Genomic DNA, 17326 nt, shown 5'->3' on the forward strand with positions numbered 1-17326 from the left:
GATCTTGAAGGTTTTTTTCTCCTTTTCCTAAAGAAGACACATCTGTTACTTCAGCAAGAGAGAAATTTTAATGAGTATACTGATAATTTATGTGAGTCTTTCTGAACTTTGGCGTCACTTTACAAACACATCATTTAATTAGCAACTACCATATTTCACCTAGCTGAGACTGCCTTTAGGTGGGAGGGAGCTTTGTAGAAAAACACACTGCTATAATATAGATTTTGTATACTTCTCTTTTATCCCAAATGCAAACATTGTATGTTTTTACTATTGAAATACCTTTAAAAAAAACCTGTTTCATTGTTGTCACTAGAGTATTCATGTTAAAGAGGAACTCCACAAATGTAATGAATATTCAAATACTGAATCATCTATATGAGACATGTCCACATGTCTCAAGTCCTTAGAGATTACAGAAAATGAGCAAACATCTATAATGACACTATAAAATAAGAAAATGTGCCTAATTGGGTCAGGAATTATAAAGGATTGTACAAAAAGAGAGAGAAAAGAGGAAAAGATCTGATGGAAGGAGGAAACTATAGCCCCAAACGCATGTTGGATAAGACACTAAAAAAGATGTCTCACCAGTGCTCTGGGGCACAGATGCTGGACACAGGAATCAGGACGGGGCTCTGAGGCACTGCTGTAGCGACTGCCAAGAAGGTGAGCCCCTCAATACACCTACTTCCAAAGGGAGGCTTTTCTGCTCCCAGGAACAAGCAATGAATGTGGACAGTTGGAATGGAGAAGCAGGGCAATTCAGGTGACTGGAAATCTCAAGGAGAATGAAGGCCTCTCATTGTAGTCCCCCCTAAAGGTCCATCTGCCCCAATCTGTGGCCATTTTTACACCAAAATGAAAAAAAATAATAGCAGATACAAATATAAGCAAATGATCTAAAATGAACAAATCTTAGGAAAATCACCTCCATTTAAAAAATCACCAAACTGAAGAACTAAGGTTTGAGAAAACAGAAGTAGCAGAATAAACAAATGGAGATTTTATAAGAAGCATAATTAATATCCTCAAAGGGATAGGAGAGCATACTGCATCTGAGGAATTAAAACACATTTTATGAGGAAAAAATAGAGATGTGAGAAATGAAAGGATATGATTGTTAAAACAAATTTAATGGATTTTCTTCTCCACTGAATATCAGCATAGGCATAGCTGAAGAACAAATTAATGAGCTATAAACTTGAGTCTTGAAATTTATCCAAAACTTATGGTCACTGGATATAAGAAAAAAAGATGTAAAGTATAGGAGAGAAATTGGCTCTTCTGATGTTAGAAAAATAGGAATTCCTGAAAGAAAGGTCAGAGAGAATAGATGGAATGTAATATTCAAAGATATTATTGAAGTTGCCAAGATTGAAAAAAGAATAAAGAAAAGGCATATTTCCTGTGAATGAAATGTTTAGCAAGATAAATGGGAAAATGGCCAGTCCTGTAGCACCAGGAAGAAACTTGAGAACACTGATGCAGAAACCCAAAAAGCTTCTAAATGAGCTTCATCATACTTTTCTTGGTAGCACTAAGCTCAAGTTTAAAAAAATGAAGAAGTTATCTAGTTCTGAAAAAATTATTCAGAACATAAAATTCTTCTCCAATTATCATACAAGTAATTAGGAAAAAACAAAAATCTTTTCACTGCTATATATATATATATATATATATATATATATATATACACACACACACACATACACACACACACATACATACCTCATGGTGACCGTGTTTTTTGTAAATAACCAAAAAACCTACAGTAGAAACACAGAAAATAAAGAGAATAACCCTGAAATAACATAACACTGAAAAAAAACCATCAAACCACAAAAGAAGAGACCAACAGAAGAATAAAGCAACAGAGAAGAACTATTAAAACAACCAGAAAACAAATAACAGAATGACAATAATAAGTACATACCTATCAATAATTACTTTAAATGCAAATGGACTAAATGCTCCAGTCCAAAGACATACAGTGGCTGAGTGGATAAAAAAAAATAATAATAAGACGTTTTATATGCTGCCTAAAAGAGACTTTGGATACAGAGACACACACAGACTGAAAGTGAAGGGATAGAAAAAGATATTCTTATGTACTCAATATAGCAGCACCTAAATATATAAAGCAAAATATTAACAGACATAAAGGGAATAATTGGCAGCAATACAATAAAAGTAGGAGACTCTAACACCCCACTTACCTCAATGTCATTCAGACAAAAAAATCAATAGAAAGCATTGGCCTTAAACAACACATTAGACCAGATGGACTGAATGGATACACATAGAACATTTCATCTAAAAACTGAAGAATACACACTTTTTTCAGGTACACATGGGACATTCACCAGGATGGATCATATGTTAGTCCACAAAACAAGTTTCAGTAAATTCAAGAAGACTGAAATCATATCAAGCATCTTTTCTAACCATAAAAATATGAAACTTGAAATCAACTACATGAACAAAACAGGAAAAAACATAAACACAGGAAGACTAAGTAGTTACTAAATAACCAACGGGTTAATGAAGGAAAGAGAACATCAAAAAATACTTTGAAACAAATGAAAATGGAAATACAACTTTTCAAAATCTATGTGATACATCAAAAGCAGTTCTAAGAAGGAAGTTCATAGTGATACAGCCTACCTCAAGGAACAAAAAGAATTCCAAATAAGTAATCTAACTTTATACCTAAAAAACTAGAAAAGGAAGAAGAAAGCCCAAAATTAGTTAAAAAAAAGAAAATAATAGAGTAGAAATAAATGAAATAGAGACACACACACACCCCAAAAAACATAGAAAAGATCAATGCAACTAAAAGCTAGTTCTTTGAAAAGATAAAACCAATAAACTTCTAGCCAGAATCATCAAGAAAAAGAGAAGACCCAAATAAATAAAATTGGAAATGAGAGAGAAGTTATAACTTACATCACAGAAATCGACTACTATGAACAGTTATATACCAATAATTTGGAAAGCCTAGAAGAAATGGATATTTTCCTAGAAACACAGTCTTCTAAGACTGAATGACAAATAGAAAATCTAAATAGACCAATTATAAGTAATGAAATTGAATTAATAATTTTAAAAAACTCTCAGCAAATAAAAGTCCAGAACCAGACAGCTTCACAGGTAAGTTCTATCAAACATTTAAAGAATAGTAGCAATCATTTTTAATTACTCCAAAATACTGAAGAAGAAGGAACACTTCCAAATTCATTTTATAGCCCAGCATTACCCTGATACCAAAACCAGATGGAGAAGACTACACACACACACACACACACACACACACACACACACACACACAAGATAGTTACAGGCCATTATCCCTAAGGATCATAGATGCAAGAATCCTCAAAAAAAATTAGCAAACCAAATTCAACAACACTAACATGATCATACACCATGATCAAAGTAAGATTAATTCCACAATTGCAAAGATGTTTCAACATCCACAAATCTATCAACATGATACATTACATTAACAAAACCAAGAATAAGATTCATAAATTCATCTTAATAGATGCAGGAAAAACATCTGACAAAATTCAACATTAATTTATAATAAAAACTCTTAAAGTGTGTGTAGAGAGAACATACCTCAATATTATAAAGGCCATAAATGACAAATCCACAGCTAAAATCATACTCAAGGTTGAAAAGCTGAAAGCTTTTCTTCTAAGATTGTGAACAAGACAAGTATATCAGCTCTCACCTCTTTTCATGAAACAAAGTATTTGAAATCCTAGCCACACCAATTAGGCAAGGAAAAGAAATAAAAGACATCCAAATTAGAAAGGAAGATGTAAAACTGTTATTGTTTGCATGTGACATGATAGTTTATAGAGAGAGAACCCTGAAGACTCCACCAAACACTGTTAGAACTAATAAGTTAATTTAGTCAAGTTGCAGGATATGAAATTAACATTCAGAAATCTGTAGCATTTCTATAGACTAATAACAAGCTGTCAGAAAAAGAAATAAAGAAAACAATCCCATTTACAATTTCATCAAAAAGAATAAAATATCTGGGAATAAATTTAACCAAGAAGGTATAAGGCCTACTCTGAAAACTATAAGACATTGATGAAAGAAATTGAAGAAGACACAAACAAATGGAAAGGTACATATCATGTTCATAGATTGGAAGAAAAATCTTACTGAAATATATATATTATCCAATCTACAGATTCAATGCAATCCTCATCAGAATACCTATGGCATTTTCCACAGAAATAGAATAAAAATCTTAAAATTTTTATTTTAAAAAAGACCCCAAATAAATAAAAGCAACCTTGAGAAAGAAGAACAAAGTTGTAAGTTTTTCACTCCCTAATTTCAAAGTATACTACAAGCTATAGTGATCAAAACAGTATAGTACTGGCATAAAAATAGGTAGATGCATAGATCAATGCAGTAGAATAAAGGGCCTACAAATAAACCCACAATTGTATGGCCAATTAATCGATGACAAAGGAGTAAAAATATGCAATGGAAAAAAGACTGTTCAATTAATGATGTTGAGAAAACTGGACAGCTACATGCAAAAGAATGAAAGTGGACCACTTTCTTATACCATGTACAAAAATAAAGTCAAAATGGATTAAAGACTTGAATGTAAGTTTGAAATCATAAAGTTCCTAGAAGAAAACATAAGCATTAAGGTCTTTGACATTGGTCTTAGCAGTATTTTTTGACCAGTCTCCTTTGGCAAGGGCAACAAAGGCTAAAATAAACAGATGGAATTACATCAAACTAAAAGTTCTTGCACAGCAAAGGAAGCCATCAACAAAACAAAAAGGCCGCCTGCTGAATGGTTGAAGATATTTGCAAATTATATATCCACTAAGAGGTTAATATCCAAAATATATAAAGAACCTATGCAATTCAATATCAAAAAAACCCAGGCGACTCAACAATTATTAAAGTTGGATATTATATACATGGGATTTTGCTGTTACTTTTCTTTCTACATTTGCATGTAATGTACATGATAGAGAATAGAGTCAATAATATAATAACTTTGTATTGAGACATATGGTAACTAGACTAATCATGGGAGTATTTTCATGATACATAAAAATATTAAATCACCATGATCTCTACCTGAAGCTAATAGGTTATTCTATGTCGATTATACTTATATTAAAGAAACAAAAACCTTTTCAGACACAAGGGTTCAGAAAGTTTACTACCCCCTGAATCCTCTCTGAAAGAACTACTAGAAGATATATTCCTGGAAATTAATCCAAGAAAAATAGGATAGATTCAAGAAAGAGTTTTGATCAAGGAAAAAAAATTAAAGCTTGTAGCTCAGTCTGAATAAGTATTGATTATTCAAAAGTTTTAACAAAAATTTGGAATTAAGTCCAGATGACCTCAACATGAGGGGTACAGAGGGAGAGTGACAAGAAGAGAAGGAGAATAAGGAAGTAAAATACTGCCAAAGTTCCTAACTTGCTTGGAGTGAGGATACAGATCTGGGATAACTCTTTTTTTTTCTAAGTTTATGTATTTATTTTGAGAGAGAGACCAAGAGAGAGCATTCAGGGGAGTGGCAGAGGGAGAGGGAGTGAGAGAGAGAATCCCACCAGGCTCCATGCAGTTAGTGCGAAGCCTGATGCAGGCTTGAACCCACACATATGAGATTACAACCTGAGCTGAAACCAGGAGTCGGAAGCTTAACCGACTGAGCCAGCTAGGCGTCCCTGGGAAACTCTTAATGTTAATAATAATAATAAAGTTAACAGAAAACTTTACGTGTAAATACTTGTGTTGAAAAATTAGATTAGCCAAATATAGGCCATAAAACTTCTAAAGCATCAGTGTAACTTAGGACACAGGGAGACTTAGTCTCATACATGCCAGGGAAGTAACAAAGAAAATAAAAAAAGAGTAAATAGAAGACAGAAAGCAACGTGTCAGGAATCAATCTAAACTTATCAGTAACCCAATAAATTTGACTGACTTATATTGATTTATTAAATGATATTTTCAAAGTAAGTTTTTAATAATAAGGTATGTATTTGCAATAACACAAGAAATTGAAAATCAAAGTACAGAAATAAATATACCAGGCAAATGCCACGAAAGAAGGAGGAATATTAAAATCAGATATTTGAATCAGATGAAATAAAATTCAAATTTAAGCTTAAAGGGCTAAAAGGGGACATTTTATGCAACAATATATACGGAACACTTGACACAATGTATCACACATAATAAGCAATCAAAAAACTTAAAAATTAGTTGTTATTCCACCTATACTTGGTGTTGGGAAATAAGGGAAGTGGTGCTCAAAGAAAATTATATTTGAGTTAATTAATGAGATGTAGAAGAAACACAAAGTTGAAGAGGCCAATGAAACCTAAATTAGATTTTCTAAATAAACCAATGAGTGTCATTAAGAAAAAAGACCATATTAGTTTAAATGATAATTGGATATATTTTAAAAGCATGCAAGTGCTAAAATGGATCTGAGTAATCTTGTTGCAAGCTGTTAAAAGACATCTATTACATCTTACTTATTCTGGTTTGCCTTTGGCCTGGTCTCTAACATTGCTTTCTGTTTAAGCAAATTGTTTTTATACTTTAAAAATATAAACAGAGGCACTTGGGTAGCTCAGTCAGTTGAGCATTGACCCTTGATTTCAGCTCAGGTCATGATCTCACGGTCCATGGGTTTGAGCCCCATCAGGCTCTGTGCTAATAGCTTGGGATTCTCTCTCTCCCTCTCTCTGTCCCTCCCCTGCTCACTCTCTATCTGTCTCTCTCTCAAAAATATATAAATAAACATTAAAATGTTTTTAAAATATAAACAGTAAAATTTCAAATAATTAAAAAGTAAGTGCTATATTGTTCTGGAACTCCTTCATAGAAATTCTAAACCTTTAATTTTCAGGACATTTACACGCCATCTTTGCTTTTGGTTTTTACCATCCTTGAGTAGGTTAATAGCCCCCCTCCCCAGCCTCTAAACCAGCTGTCTGTGTGAGCATCCAGAATGTAGTGACTGGCTTCCCTTCCAAGATAGCATCTTCTTTATTGAGGTCACATAGAAAACGAAAATGAAATCGGAATCCTTCCAAATTGATTTAATTTCCGACAGCTTGGTACAACATTGGCCAGTGATTTCTCTGGAAGGTATCAGAGGAGGCTCTTAACACTGAGATGTTTAGATGCTCACTTTTTCGACCTGTCTGTTCTCCACAACCCTTCCTCAGTAGTTCACCTGATAAACACTGGCCACAGGGCACTCCTGAGTATCTAGGAATTTCTGTGAAATAAGAGAACTCTGACACCCCAAGAAGCATGGCTTGGAGTTATCTGTACTCTAAACACATTCAGGAGCATTAGGGAATTGACAACTCCTCAGGCCTATAAAGTATGCTAAGTAGTATAACTATGTATGAATATATTTTGAAATTCAAAAATAGGAAAATGATGGGGCACCTGGGTGGCTCAGTTGGTTGAGCATCTGACTCTTGGTTTTGGCTCAGGTCATGGTCTCACAGTTTGTGAGTTTGAGCCCTGTGTTGGTCTTTGTGCTGACAGCGTAGACCCCTCTCTCTCAAAAATAAATAAATAAACTTAAAAAAAATAGAAAAATGACTAAATATAGTTTGTTTTGGTATATACATAATAAAATATTGTGTGGCTTATTTATAATGAGTTAATAATAGCCTGGAAAATGGGTACATTACTAATGTAAGTGAAAAAAGGCAGAGTACAAAACCATGTATGTAATATTACAACTATTTGGAAATATACATCTAAAAATATTAGAAATAAAGATACTAAAATATTGATTGTGCTTGTCTCTAGGATAGTGTGGTTATGGGTGATTTTTTTGGCACTCTTTATTTTCCAATTTTTCAGTAATGAGAATACTGGTATCATAATAGAAAACAAATGTCTTTTTTTAATCTTCAAAAAATATTTCCAACTGTATTTCTCTATGTGGGTGTCTTCTCCCAGGCCACAGATATCACTTTTGTAGAGTCTTCCTCTAATTATTATTTTATTTTGAGAGAAAGTGTGAGTTGTAGAGGGGCAGAGAGAAAGGGAGAGAGAAAGAATACCAAGCAGGCTCCACACTATCAGTGCAGAACCCAACATGGGGATCAAGCCCATGAACCATGAGATCATGACCTGAGCCAAAGTCGGACACTTAACTGACTGAGCCACCCAGGCACCCTGAGTCTTCCTCTAATTAAAAATTAAAAGCAGAGGTGCCTGGGTGGCTCGGTCAGTTAAGTATCCGACTTCAGCTCAGGTCATGATCTCACAGTTGGTGAGTTCGAGCCCCGCGTTGGGCTCTGTGCTGACAGCTCAGAGCCTGGAGCCTGCTTCGGATTCTGTGTCTCCCTCTCTCTCTACCCCTCCCCCACTCATTCTCTGTCTATGTCTCTGTCAAAGATTAATAAACATAAAAAAAATTAAAAGCAACTAGTGGCAAATACTGAACATGATGGAATACCTAGAATTCCAGTATACCAGCAAGACATAGAAGAGATGCTTGGAGGACAAATTTGCTTTCTCATATTTAATTTTGCTGACTTTTTCAAAGGTCAGAGAGAGAGAGCAGTCTTTAAACTACTAACCTACTTCCAGTTCCCTCCAACTTCCATTGCTTTTCTACTGCATTCATACCCTATTAAGATAACTGTTTTATAAAGTTGCTCTGAAGAAGCTCTTTCAAGATATATATTATTTAAAAAAAACAGCTTGTCTAAGATTATAGAAAAAATTGAGCACAGACAATGGTTTTCTGAAGTCAGCCATGGCTTAGTCTCTGACAGATGATCTACTATAAAGAAACTAAAATGCGAAGTATTATGTGTTTCAGTGGCATTGCTTGCTAAGTGGATCACACCTACAGCTGACTCAAAATGTCTTTCTTAAAATTGAATGTTATCCAGTGGTGGGTGGGGGGAGGAACAAGAAAAGGCAATATAAACTCAGTTAAGCAATTTTATATTGGCTACCTTGTTCCAGAGAAATAGTAGCAAAAATATCTTACATATAACCATTGAACATCAAACCTGTGCATAGACCAACAAGAACAATCTCCATTATGGCCCCTTCAGTGTAAGTTGGTGCTTTTATTAAAAATTGGCTTTAAAATTGTTTAGATTTCTAGGGGCACCTGGGTGGCGCAGTATGTTAAGCGTCCAACTCTTGATTTTAGCTCAGGTCATGATCTCATGGTTAGTGAGTTCAAGCCCTACATTGGGCTCTGTGCTGTGTCAGCACAGATTGTCTCTCTCCCTCTCTCTCTCTGCCACCCTCTCTCTCTCTCTCTCTCTCCCCCCCCCCTCAGAAATAAATAAATAAATATTAAAAAATAATAAAATAAAATAATTTAGAATTCTTCAGAATAATTTGAGCATCTTCTTGCATTTTCTTTGTTTTTTTTATTTTTTTACAGTTATTTTTAATATAATTTATTGTCAAATTGGTTTCCATGTAACACCCAGTGCTCATCCCAACAAGTGCCTTCCTCAATGCCCATCACCCACTTTCCCCTCTCCCCCACCTCCCCATCAACTCTTAGTTTGTTCTCAGTATTTAAGAGACTCTTATGGTTTGCCCCCCCCCCTTAACTTTCCCCCCTTCCCCTCCCCCATGGTCTTCTGTTGAGAAATTTTTGTTTGTTTTTAAACTATTGAATTGTTTATTTCTCAAACTACAACTCTTCACTATTATAGTAAATTCCATATTTCAGCACTTCATTAGAAACTTCATGGGATAAAATGACCATTGATTGAATTCTGGGACTATAAAAGGAAAGGATGCCTCCTTTTAAAAACACATTAGGGGAGCATCATTTATATTTTCTAAAAATTCCTCCCTCTTTCCTACCCAGAAGAATTATGTTCCCTCTGACTTAGAATACGTTTCACAAAAATGCTTACAAAGCTAAAGAAGGATTTTATTTAAGCTTATAATTCAAGGTAAGCAGACTGAAGATAGGTTGGCAGTCTGAGTTAATATTGTATGGAGTGGATCTTGTTTTTTCTTAAGCATGTTCATTTTTATTAAAGCAAAACCCACTTGACCATTTAGATAACAAAATAATAAAGCAAGGGGCCCAGGATATTATAGACAAAAATCATAAACAGTACCAAAGACTCATAGATAAAGTACAATTTTTCTTGCAGCTAAGTATCCCCTTGCTTAAAGATTAATTAGTAACACTTGCATATTGTACTGCAACTCTGTCCAGGACTGTTTCTCTGCAAATTATCATATGAAAAAATAAAAATACTCATTATAATTTAGAAATTCATTTGTATTGCCTCTTTGCCTTACTTTAAAACAAAGATAGCACCACGTTTTACAGGGGGGAGAAAAGGAAACTAACACTTATTGAGACTCTGTCATGTCCCAGGAAATACATTCTTTTCTCTAAACATCCTCCAGCCTAGGTTATATTTCTGTCTTATTGGTGAGAAAGCTGAGTGCTTTCACCCATTCTGAAGACAATATTCTTTATTAATGTTATTCCAACAAGAGTGTAAATCAACGTAATGCATGTAATAAAAACCTAAAACAAAATTGAATTTGAGTGAAATACAGGGGAACCAATCGAAGAAAAGAATATTTGAAATGCAGTGCATGCAGGGAAGCTGTCAAATAGAGCTCATCCTTTACCTTCACCTAAGCTGTCATGGTAGAGGGAAAAACCTACATGTGAAGGTTGAGAAGGCTTCAGTCGAAGTGCACACCTTGCTAGACCTCTCAGGGCTCATACTCAAGATAAACCTCATGAATATAAATGAATGTGGAAGGGTCTTTACCCTTCTATGGCACATCCCTTATTAAATAATAGAGAATTTATCCCAAATAGAGACCTTATGAATATAATGAACTTATTTAACCTCAGAGAATTCGTAGAGATTAAAAAACCTTATGAATTTGGTAAATGTGGGATTTCTTGGCCAGTCTTTATTCTATATCTTAGCTTAAACCTAAAGTCGCCAACTTTAGGTGATCTAATATATTCTGGAAAATATAATAAAACAAATCTTCATAGGTAATGTGAAATGTTTTATTACCTTTAGAGTCTTTTATGCCAATATTTATAAACAAAAAGATGTGTCTGATTAAATTATGGCTTCTATTGCCTGTGTTCATATTCTTACTATTTTTATCAACCTAGAATGAGATAATTTAAGTTTCCATTCTGAATTATAATACACATAAATTGAATGCCTTTCTTCTTTTTTTTGAAAATTATTTTTTTATTGCAAAGAAGATAGTTAAAGTAAAAATCAAAAGTTCTCCCATGCTAACCCCATTTCTCAGAGTTAAATGTACACACGTTTTTTCAGAAAATTTTCTGTGACCACACACACACACAAACACACACACACACACACACACACCACCTGACAGATCACATTTTGTATACTATATTACAACTTGATTTTTTAAAAACTGACAACATTCTCGAATGTATCTTCTAATTAGTGAATATTAATCATTATTTCAAAAAAAAGATGTACCAGTTTATCTAATTGAACCCCTATTGATAGACAGTATTTTAATGAGATAGACAGTATTTTAATGAAAATTTTTGTATACTCGTTAAAGTATTTTTGAAAAATAAATTTCTAGGGATGCCTGGGTGGCTCAGTGAGTTAAGCATCTGACTCTTGATCTTGACTGAGATCATGATCTCACAGTTCATGAGATGGAGCCCTGCGTCGGGCTCTGCTTGGGATTTTCTCTCTCTCTCTCTCTCTCTCTCTCTCTCTCTCTCAAAAATAAATAAATATTAAAAAAGAAAGATAAATATCTAAAAGAGAAAAGGGAAACTAGAGAATCGGATACGTATGGGTACATATACGTACATGTATGTATGTAATTCTCATTTTGATAGTTAACTACCAAATTGCCCTTCAAAGAATAGATCTCATTCTTTTTTTAAGTTTATAAAGGAAATATTTTTTAATTTCAGCTTTCCTCGGGTATCACTGACAAAAAGTTGTGAGAAATGAAAGTGTGCATCGTGATATGTGTGTATGTTGTGAAAGAACTCTCTCCATCCAGTTAATTAATACATTCATCACCTAACATTTATCTTTTTTGTGTGAAAAGATTTAATTTCTACTCTCTCATATCGTTCTTAAAAATATTAAACTATGAGCTGATTAAAACATAATTAATTCTATTCTCAAAGCACTCCAACATAGGTGATAGAGAGGTTTCCAGCTAAGAAACTTCTTTAAATTATCTTTGCTTACAAAAATATTCCTCATTTTTTGACACAATAGTGGAAAGTCATACTTTAAAAACCTAAATTAAACATCATTGTGACCTTGCTATATCTAAGGAACAGACTTACCTTAAGGCATTTTATTGATTATTACACTTTTTTTTCTGTATTCCAACTTCAACTCACTCTATTATAAATAATAGATATGACTGTATTTATAATAATATAGGGTTCTTTTTTTTGAGTTAGTCATCAAAGCATAAATATAAATTGCTGTGTTGCAGAGGTGTCTCCCCTGTAGGCAGACGTTCCTTCAAATGCAGTTCACATACAACCACATTTACCTCAGGAAAACATAATTTAAACCATACAAAAGTAACACTCCTTTTCAGGGAAATTGTCATGCCTTCGAAGATACTGCTAAAACTATACAACTCTTCAAATACCACTCCTGGCCTCAAAGATTTGGATATGTTATAATTTTACTTCATGTAATTATTAAGAAACGGCCAGGGACCATATCATTTTTGTAACTAGAAAAGACCCACAACTTTGCACCCTTACCAATCTGGACTCTGAAGTGCGGGGAGTGGAAGGCTTCCTCTGCGGTCCCTCAGGGGTACTTTGTCTCCAACTAAGCTTGACCCAGTATTTATACAAATTCATAAAAGAATGAGCTTGTGCTACAACAGGCTTCTACTGAATTTTTAATAAATGTAAGATAATTTATTCAAATCACTGACACTCTTACAAAATGATTTTTTAGATTTATCTCTGCTTCTTTCTCTTCAAAGCAGACTAAACTTACCATTTCACTTGATTATAAATATTTGGGTTTCTAAAGAAAATAACTTCACTTTTTATCTGCCAATAGTTAGAGTGGAAGAAATAAAGACTAATATAGAGTAAAATTAAATATATTGGATTTTAAAATAACGATTGAAAAAAACATATAGTCTGAACATATCTCACACAGCTCTGTCTGTGGTAGATGTCTTGAAAATAATTCATTTAGATTCATCCAGAAGAGTTACTCATTCACAACTGATAATGAGAAAAAGACTACTAATCTCATTTTTCACTTGAATAGAGAAGGTTCTTTGAGTCCATGACAATTCCATCTTTTCAATTCAATTTTTCACTTTAAAAATAAAGCCTAAAAGGAGTCATCATATGCATCATTTATAACCTTAACTTGCTTTGTGGATCAGTAGGCTGAGTGGTTTAATTGGGATAAATGGAGCAAGTAAAAGACCAATGAACCAGTGTGAAATTTTCTTGTATGAGTCAAGAGAGGTTCGTTGTTAATTTACAGTGGTCCAGCACTATTAAGAGCTGCTTCACAAAGTTATTTTTGAGTTTCTTGAATGATTAATATAACCTGTTAAAAAAAATGGGTATTTCCTAAACATCTTGGTTCTAAATATATTATAAACTTAAAATGGTTCAATATAATCATCCTGACATAGTACAGTCTTTAAAATTGTAACTACTAAAATAACAGCAAACTGAGATACAGAAGATCTCAATTTTAGAGCTAAACAGCAGTTGGCCTTAGGCAAGCTGCTTACCTCTGTGTGTCCTAGTTTCCTCCATCCATGGGAAAGTGAGTTGTGTGAATAGCCATGTCCAGATTAGACATGACCAGAAATAAATACTAAGGAGAAATGAGTTTAAAAATATTAGATATTTTTATTCTCCTCTGTATATCTGAATATATATATATATATATATATATATATATATATATATTGACATGATTTAGTTTAACTCTTGTCTTTTCTTTTTTGGAAAACTTGCTATACTCTTGCCACTTTTACCACTTCACATTCTATAACTAATTTTTAATGTGCAAAATACAAATGCTTATAATTTTATGATACTGTTTTTTCTGATTCCTTATTTCCTTAGTTCAAATTTGACCCCCCATCTTGATTCTAAGTACCTTGAGAATAAAGACTATCATGTAGTAGACGTACTATATGTAATACTGATTAAATGTATCCTTCTACAGAAAAATCATAATTGTGATGGTTTAAAAGTCTGTTCATTACTTAAGATCTGTTGTACCACATCTTTATTTCAGAATCGCTAATTACTAAGTAAATGTTCCTCATTAAAAATAAAGTGTTATGCTCTATGAAGCTTTGACTTAGTATTCCAACTGTTAATGATTCTCATTTTTTTTTAAGGTGGGACATCTTGGGAGCTGTCATTGGTACAGAATGTGGAACAGTAGAATCAGGTTTATCAATGGTCTTCCTCAAAGATGGAGAAAGGAAATTATGCACCCCATATATGGACACCACCGGCTATGGGAACCTGAGGTTTTACTTTGTTATGGGTAGGTACATTTTGAACAGATTTTGTTGACCTAAGGCAGAATCCAGCCCAGCCCCTATTCCTGTGGAAGTAAGATTGTTGTCTAACAACATAAAATGAAATTCATGAAATATGAGTTCTACTGGACGACCAAAAGCTCACACCAGCTTCAGGCCAGCCCTGCTGGAACCATCCTATAAGAGAACTGGTCCTGGCATGCCTTAATAGGCCTGGAGATAAATGCCTTCACTCCACCTCTCCCTCAGTGGTCATAGCTGAAAAGACAAGGGGAGAGAAGCTGAGAACAAATTAACTCCTTGGACAAAGCCCCTGGCTTCCCCCAGAAACAATCATCAAAGCAAGTCATTTGTTTCCATGGATATATTATCATTGCTTAACTGGTTTTTTTTTTGTGGGAAGCCAAGAAACAAGTTTATAATACTTTAATAATACTCTCAACTTTCTAATATGTGGCAAACACCCAGAGAAAGTGTTTAGAAGTTGTTGTGTTTTTTTCCTCCAGATTATTGTAGAACAAATAAGTGGGTAAACATTTAGAAAAACACCCAGGGAAGAATTAGCGCATTGAAATGTGGGACCTCTCAAATGTATCATGTTAGTTACATATTCTCTCTCTGAATGTCCTTCCAGAAATGTGAGTAGGTGTCACATGCCTTCCTTGTTGATTGACTGGAAAAGCACAGGCAACACCTGGAAGTGAAAGAGGAAATAAACATTTACCACCTTTGAACTTACTTGCAAAGATGTCAGTTCATCAGGACAAACAGGCCCCCTGAGTCCAGGCTTCAGCACTGGCTGTTTATTTCTCTCATACATTCCTCGCTTCCCACAGCTCGGAGTGATATGGGAAACTGTAGATTATGTCATGCTCTGAAACACTGGCTGCTTGATGCTACTTCATTTTTAATGATCATCTGTTTGATAACAGGGAAGTTGTGGATATAAAATATGATAATGTCATCTTCATACATTAAGGATAGCCCCACCTTGACTCTGAAATGGTTTGTATATTGAAAGACCCAGAGTTCATTTTCTTTACCTAATTAGAATTCAAAGTGGGTCTCATTTTATGAAGAGAGATTCCTGGGAAACCTTAACTCTCCCCTCAAAAAAGTTGTAATAAACATTCAGCATGTCAGTACTTCTAATTTTAAACATTTAACCTTTTCACCATTTTTCACATAATATATTTGAATTCTTGCTTTTTTTCATAGTAGATTATGCTACATCAATCCAATTCAGTGCCTTTGTAAGACATCATCATGTTTGTATAAGTGCCTTTGTAGAAAAGATTTAGTCATCTTTAATTCTTTTGGAAACAAACCAGATTATTAATGAAGCAATTAAAATAATATTGACAATGAGGAAAAAAACTCATCTGAATGAGCCTAAAATACATTATCCCAAATAAAAGCATCTCCATTTTATTTAAAAAATTAATGAATTGCGACTGAATATAGAGCACCAAGCTAGGATATGTGGGGAATACAATTGAAGGTAATAGTGGCACCTGAATCTCAGAGGTGCTGATCAGTGAATGAATACATGCAAGTCCCTTAAAACAGTGCCCAATTGGGGTGCTTGGGTGGCTCAGTTGGTTAAGCGTTTGACTCTTGATTTAAGCTCAGATCATGATCTCAAGGTTCATGAGTTCAAGCCCCACATGGGGCTCACTGTTAACAGCACAAAACCTTCTTGGGATTCTCTCTACCCTTCCTTCCCCTCTACCTTTCAAAATGAATCAACTTTTAAAAATGGGTTAAAAAACATTGTTTAATGAAAATAGGTAAGACCAATATACCTTTTTTATATATTTATAAAAATTACTTAGATCCCTTGCCCACAAGTAACATCTAAAAGTCAGAGATAGACAATTACCATATGATTTCACTCATACGTGGAATTTAAGACACAAACGAGCAAAGGAAAAAGAGACAAAGGAAGAAACAGACTCTTAATTACAGAGAACAAATTGATGGTTAACCAGAGGGGAGGTGAGTGGGCAGATGGGCTAAGTAGGTCATGGGGATTAAGGAGGGCACTTGTCATGATGAGCACCAGGTGTTGTACAGAAGTGTTGAATCACTATATTGTACACCTGAACTAATTTATCACTATATGTTAACTACACTGAGATTTTAAATAAAATGTTTATTTTATTTATTTATTTTGAGAGAGAGAGTTAGAGAACATGAATAGGGGAGGGGCAGAGAGGGAGAGAGAGAATCCCAAGCAGGCTCTTTGCTGTCAGCACAGAGCCCAATGCAGGGCTCAGTACAAACCATGAATTTGTGGCCTGAGCTGAAACCAAGAGTCAGAACCTTAACCGACTGAGCCACCCAGGCGCTCCTGGAATTTAAATTTTTTTTTACAAAAAGAGAAAGAATGTAGGGGCGCCTGGGTAGCTCAGTTGGTTAAGTGTCCGACTTTCGCTTAGGTCATGATCTTATGGTCCATGAGTTCGAGCCCCGCATCAGGCTCTGTGCTGATAGCTCGGAGCCTGGAGTCTACTTTGAAATCTGTGCCTTCCTCTCTTTCTGCCCCTCCCCCACTTGCACTCTGTGTGTGTGTCTCTCTCTCAAAAATAAATACACATTAAAAACATTTTTTAAAAAGAGAATGTAATGGGCTGTAATGAAATGAAGATGCTATGACAGTGCCAAGGACACTGTAGGTCACTTCAGCTGAGGGATATGAAGAGCAACATTTCATGAGGGAGATGGCATTTGAACTTGT

General features: G+C 34.4%; 1 protein-coding gene across 1 annotated transcript in view; it reads left to right on the forward strand.

Annotated features, from left to right (window-relative positions):
- Positions 1-17326, forward strand: part of RELN (reelin) — a 532864-nt gene that overhangs the window by 326782 nt on the left and 188756 nt on the right. The window contains 1 exon segment of the mRNA XM_030307797.1: positions 14440-14591. Coding sequence (XP_030163657.1) covers positions 14440-14591 — 152 coding nt within the window.

This window comes from Lynx canadensis, chromosome A2 (assembly GCF_007474595.2).
Source record: "Lynx canadensis isolate LIC74 chromosome A2, mLynCan4.pri.v2, whole genome shotgun sequence".
NCBI lineage: Eukaryota > Metazoa > Chordata > Mammalia > Carnivora > Felidae > Lynx > Lynx canadensis.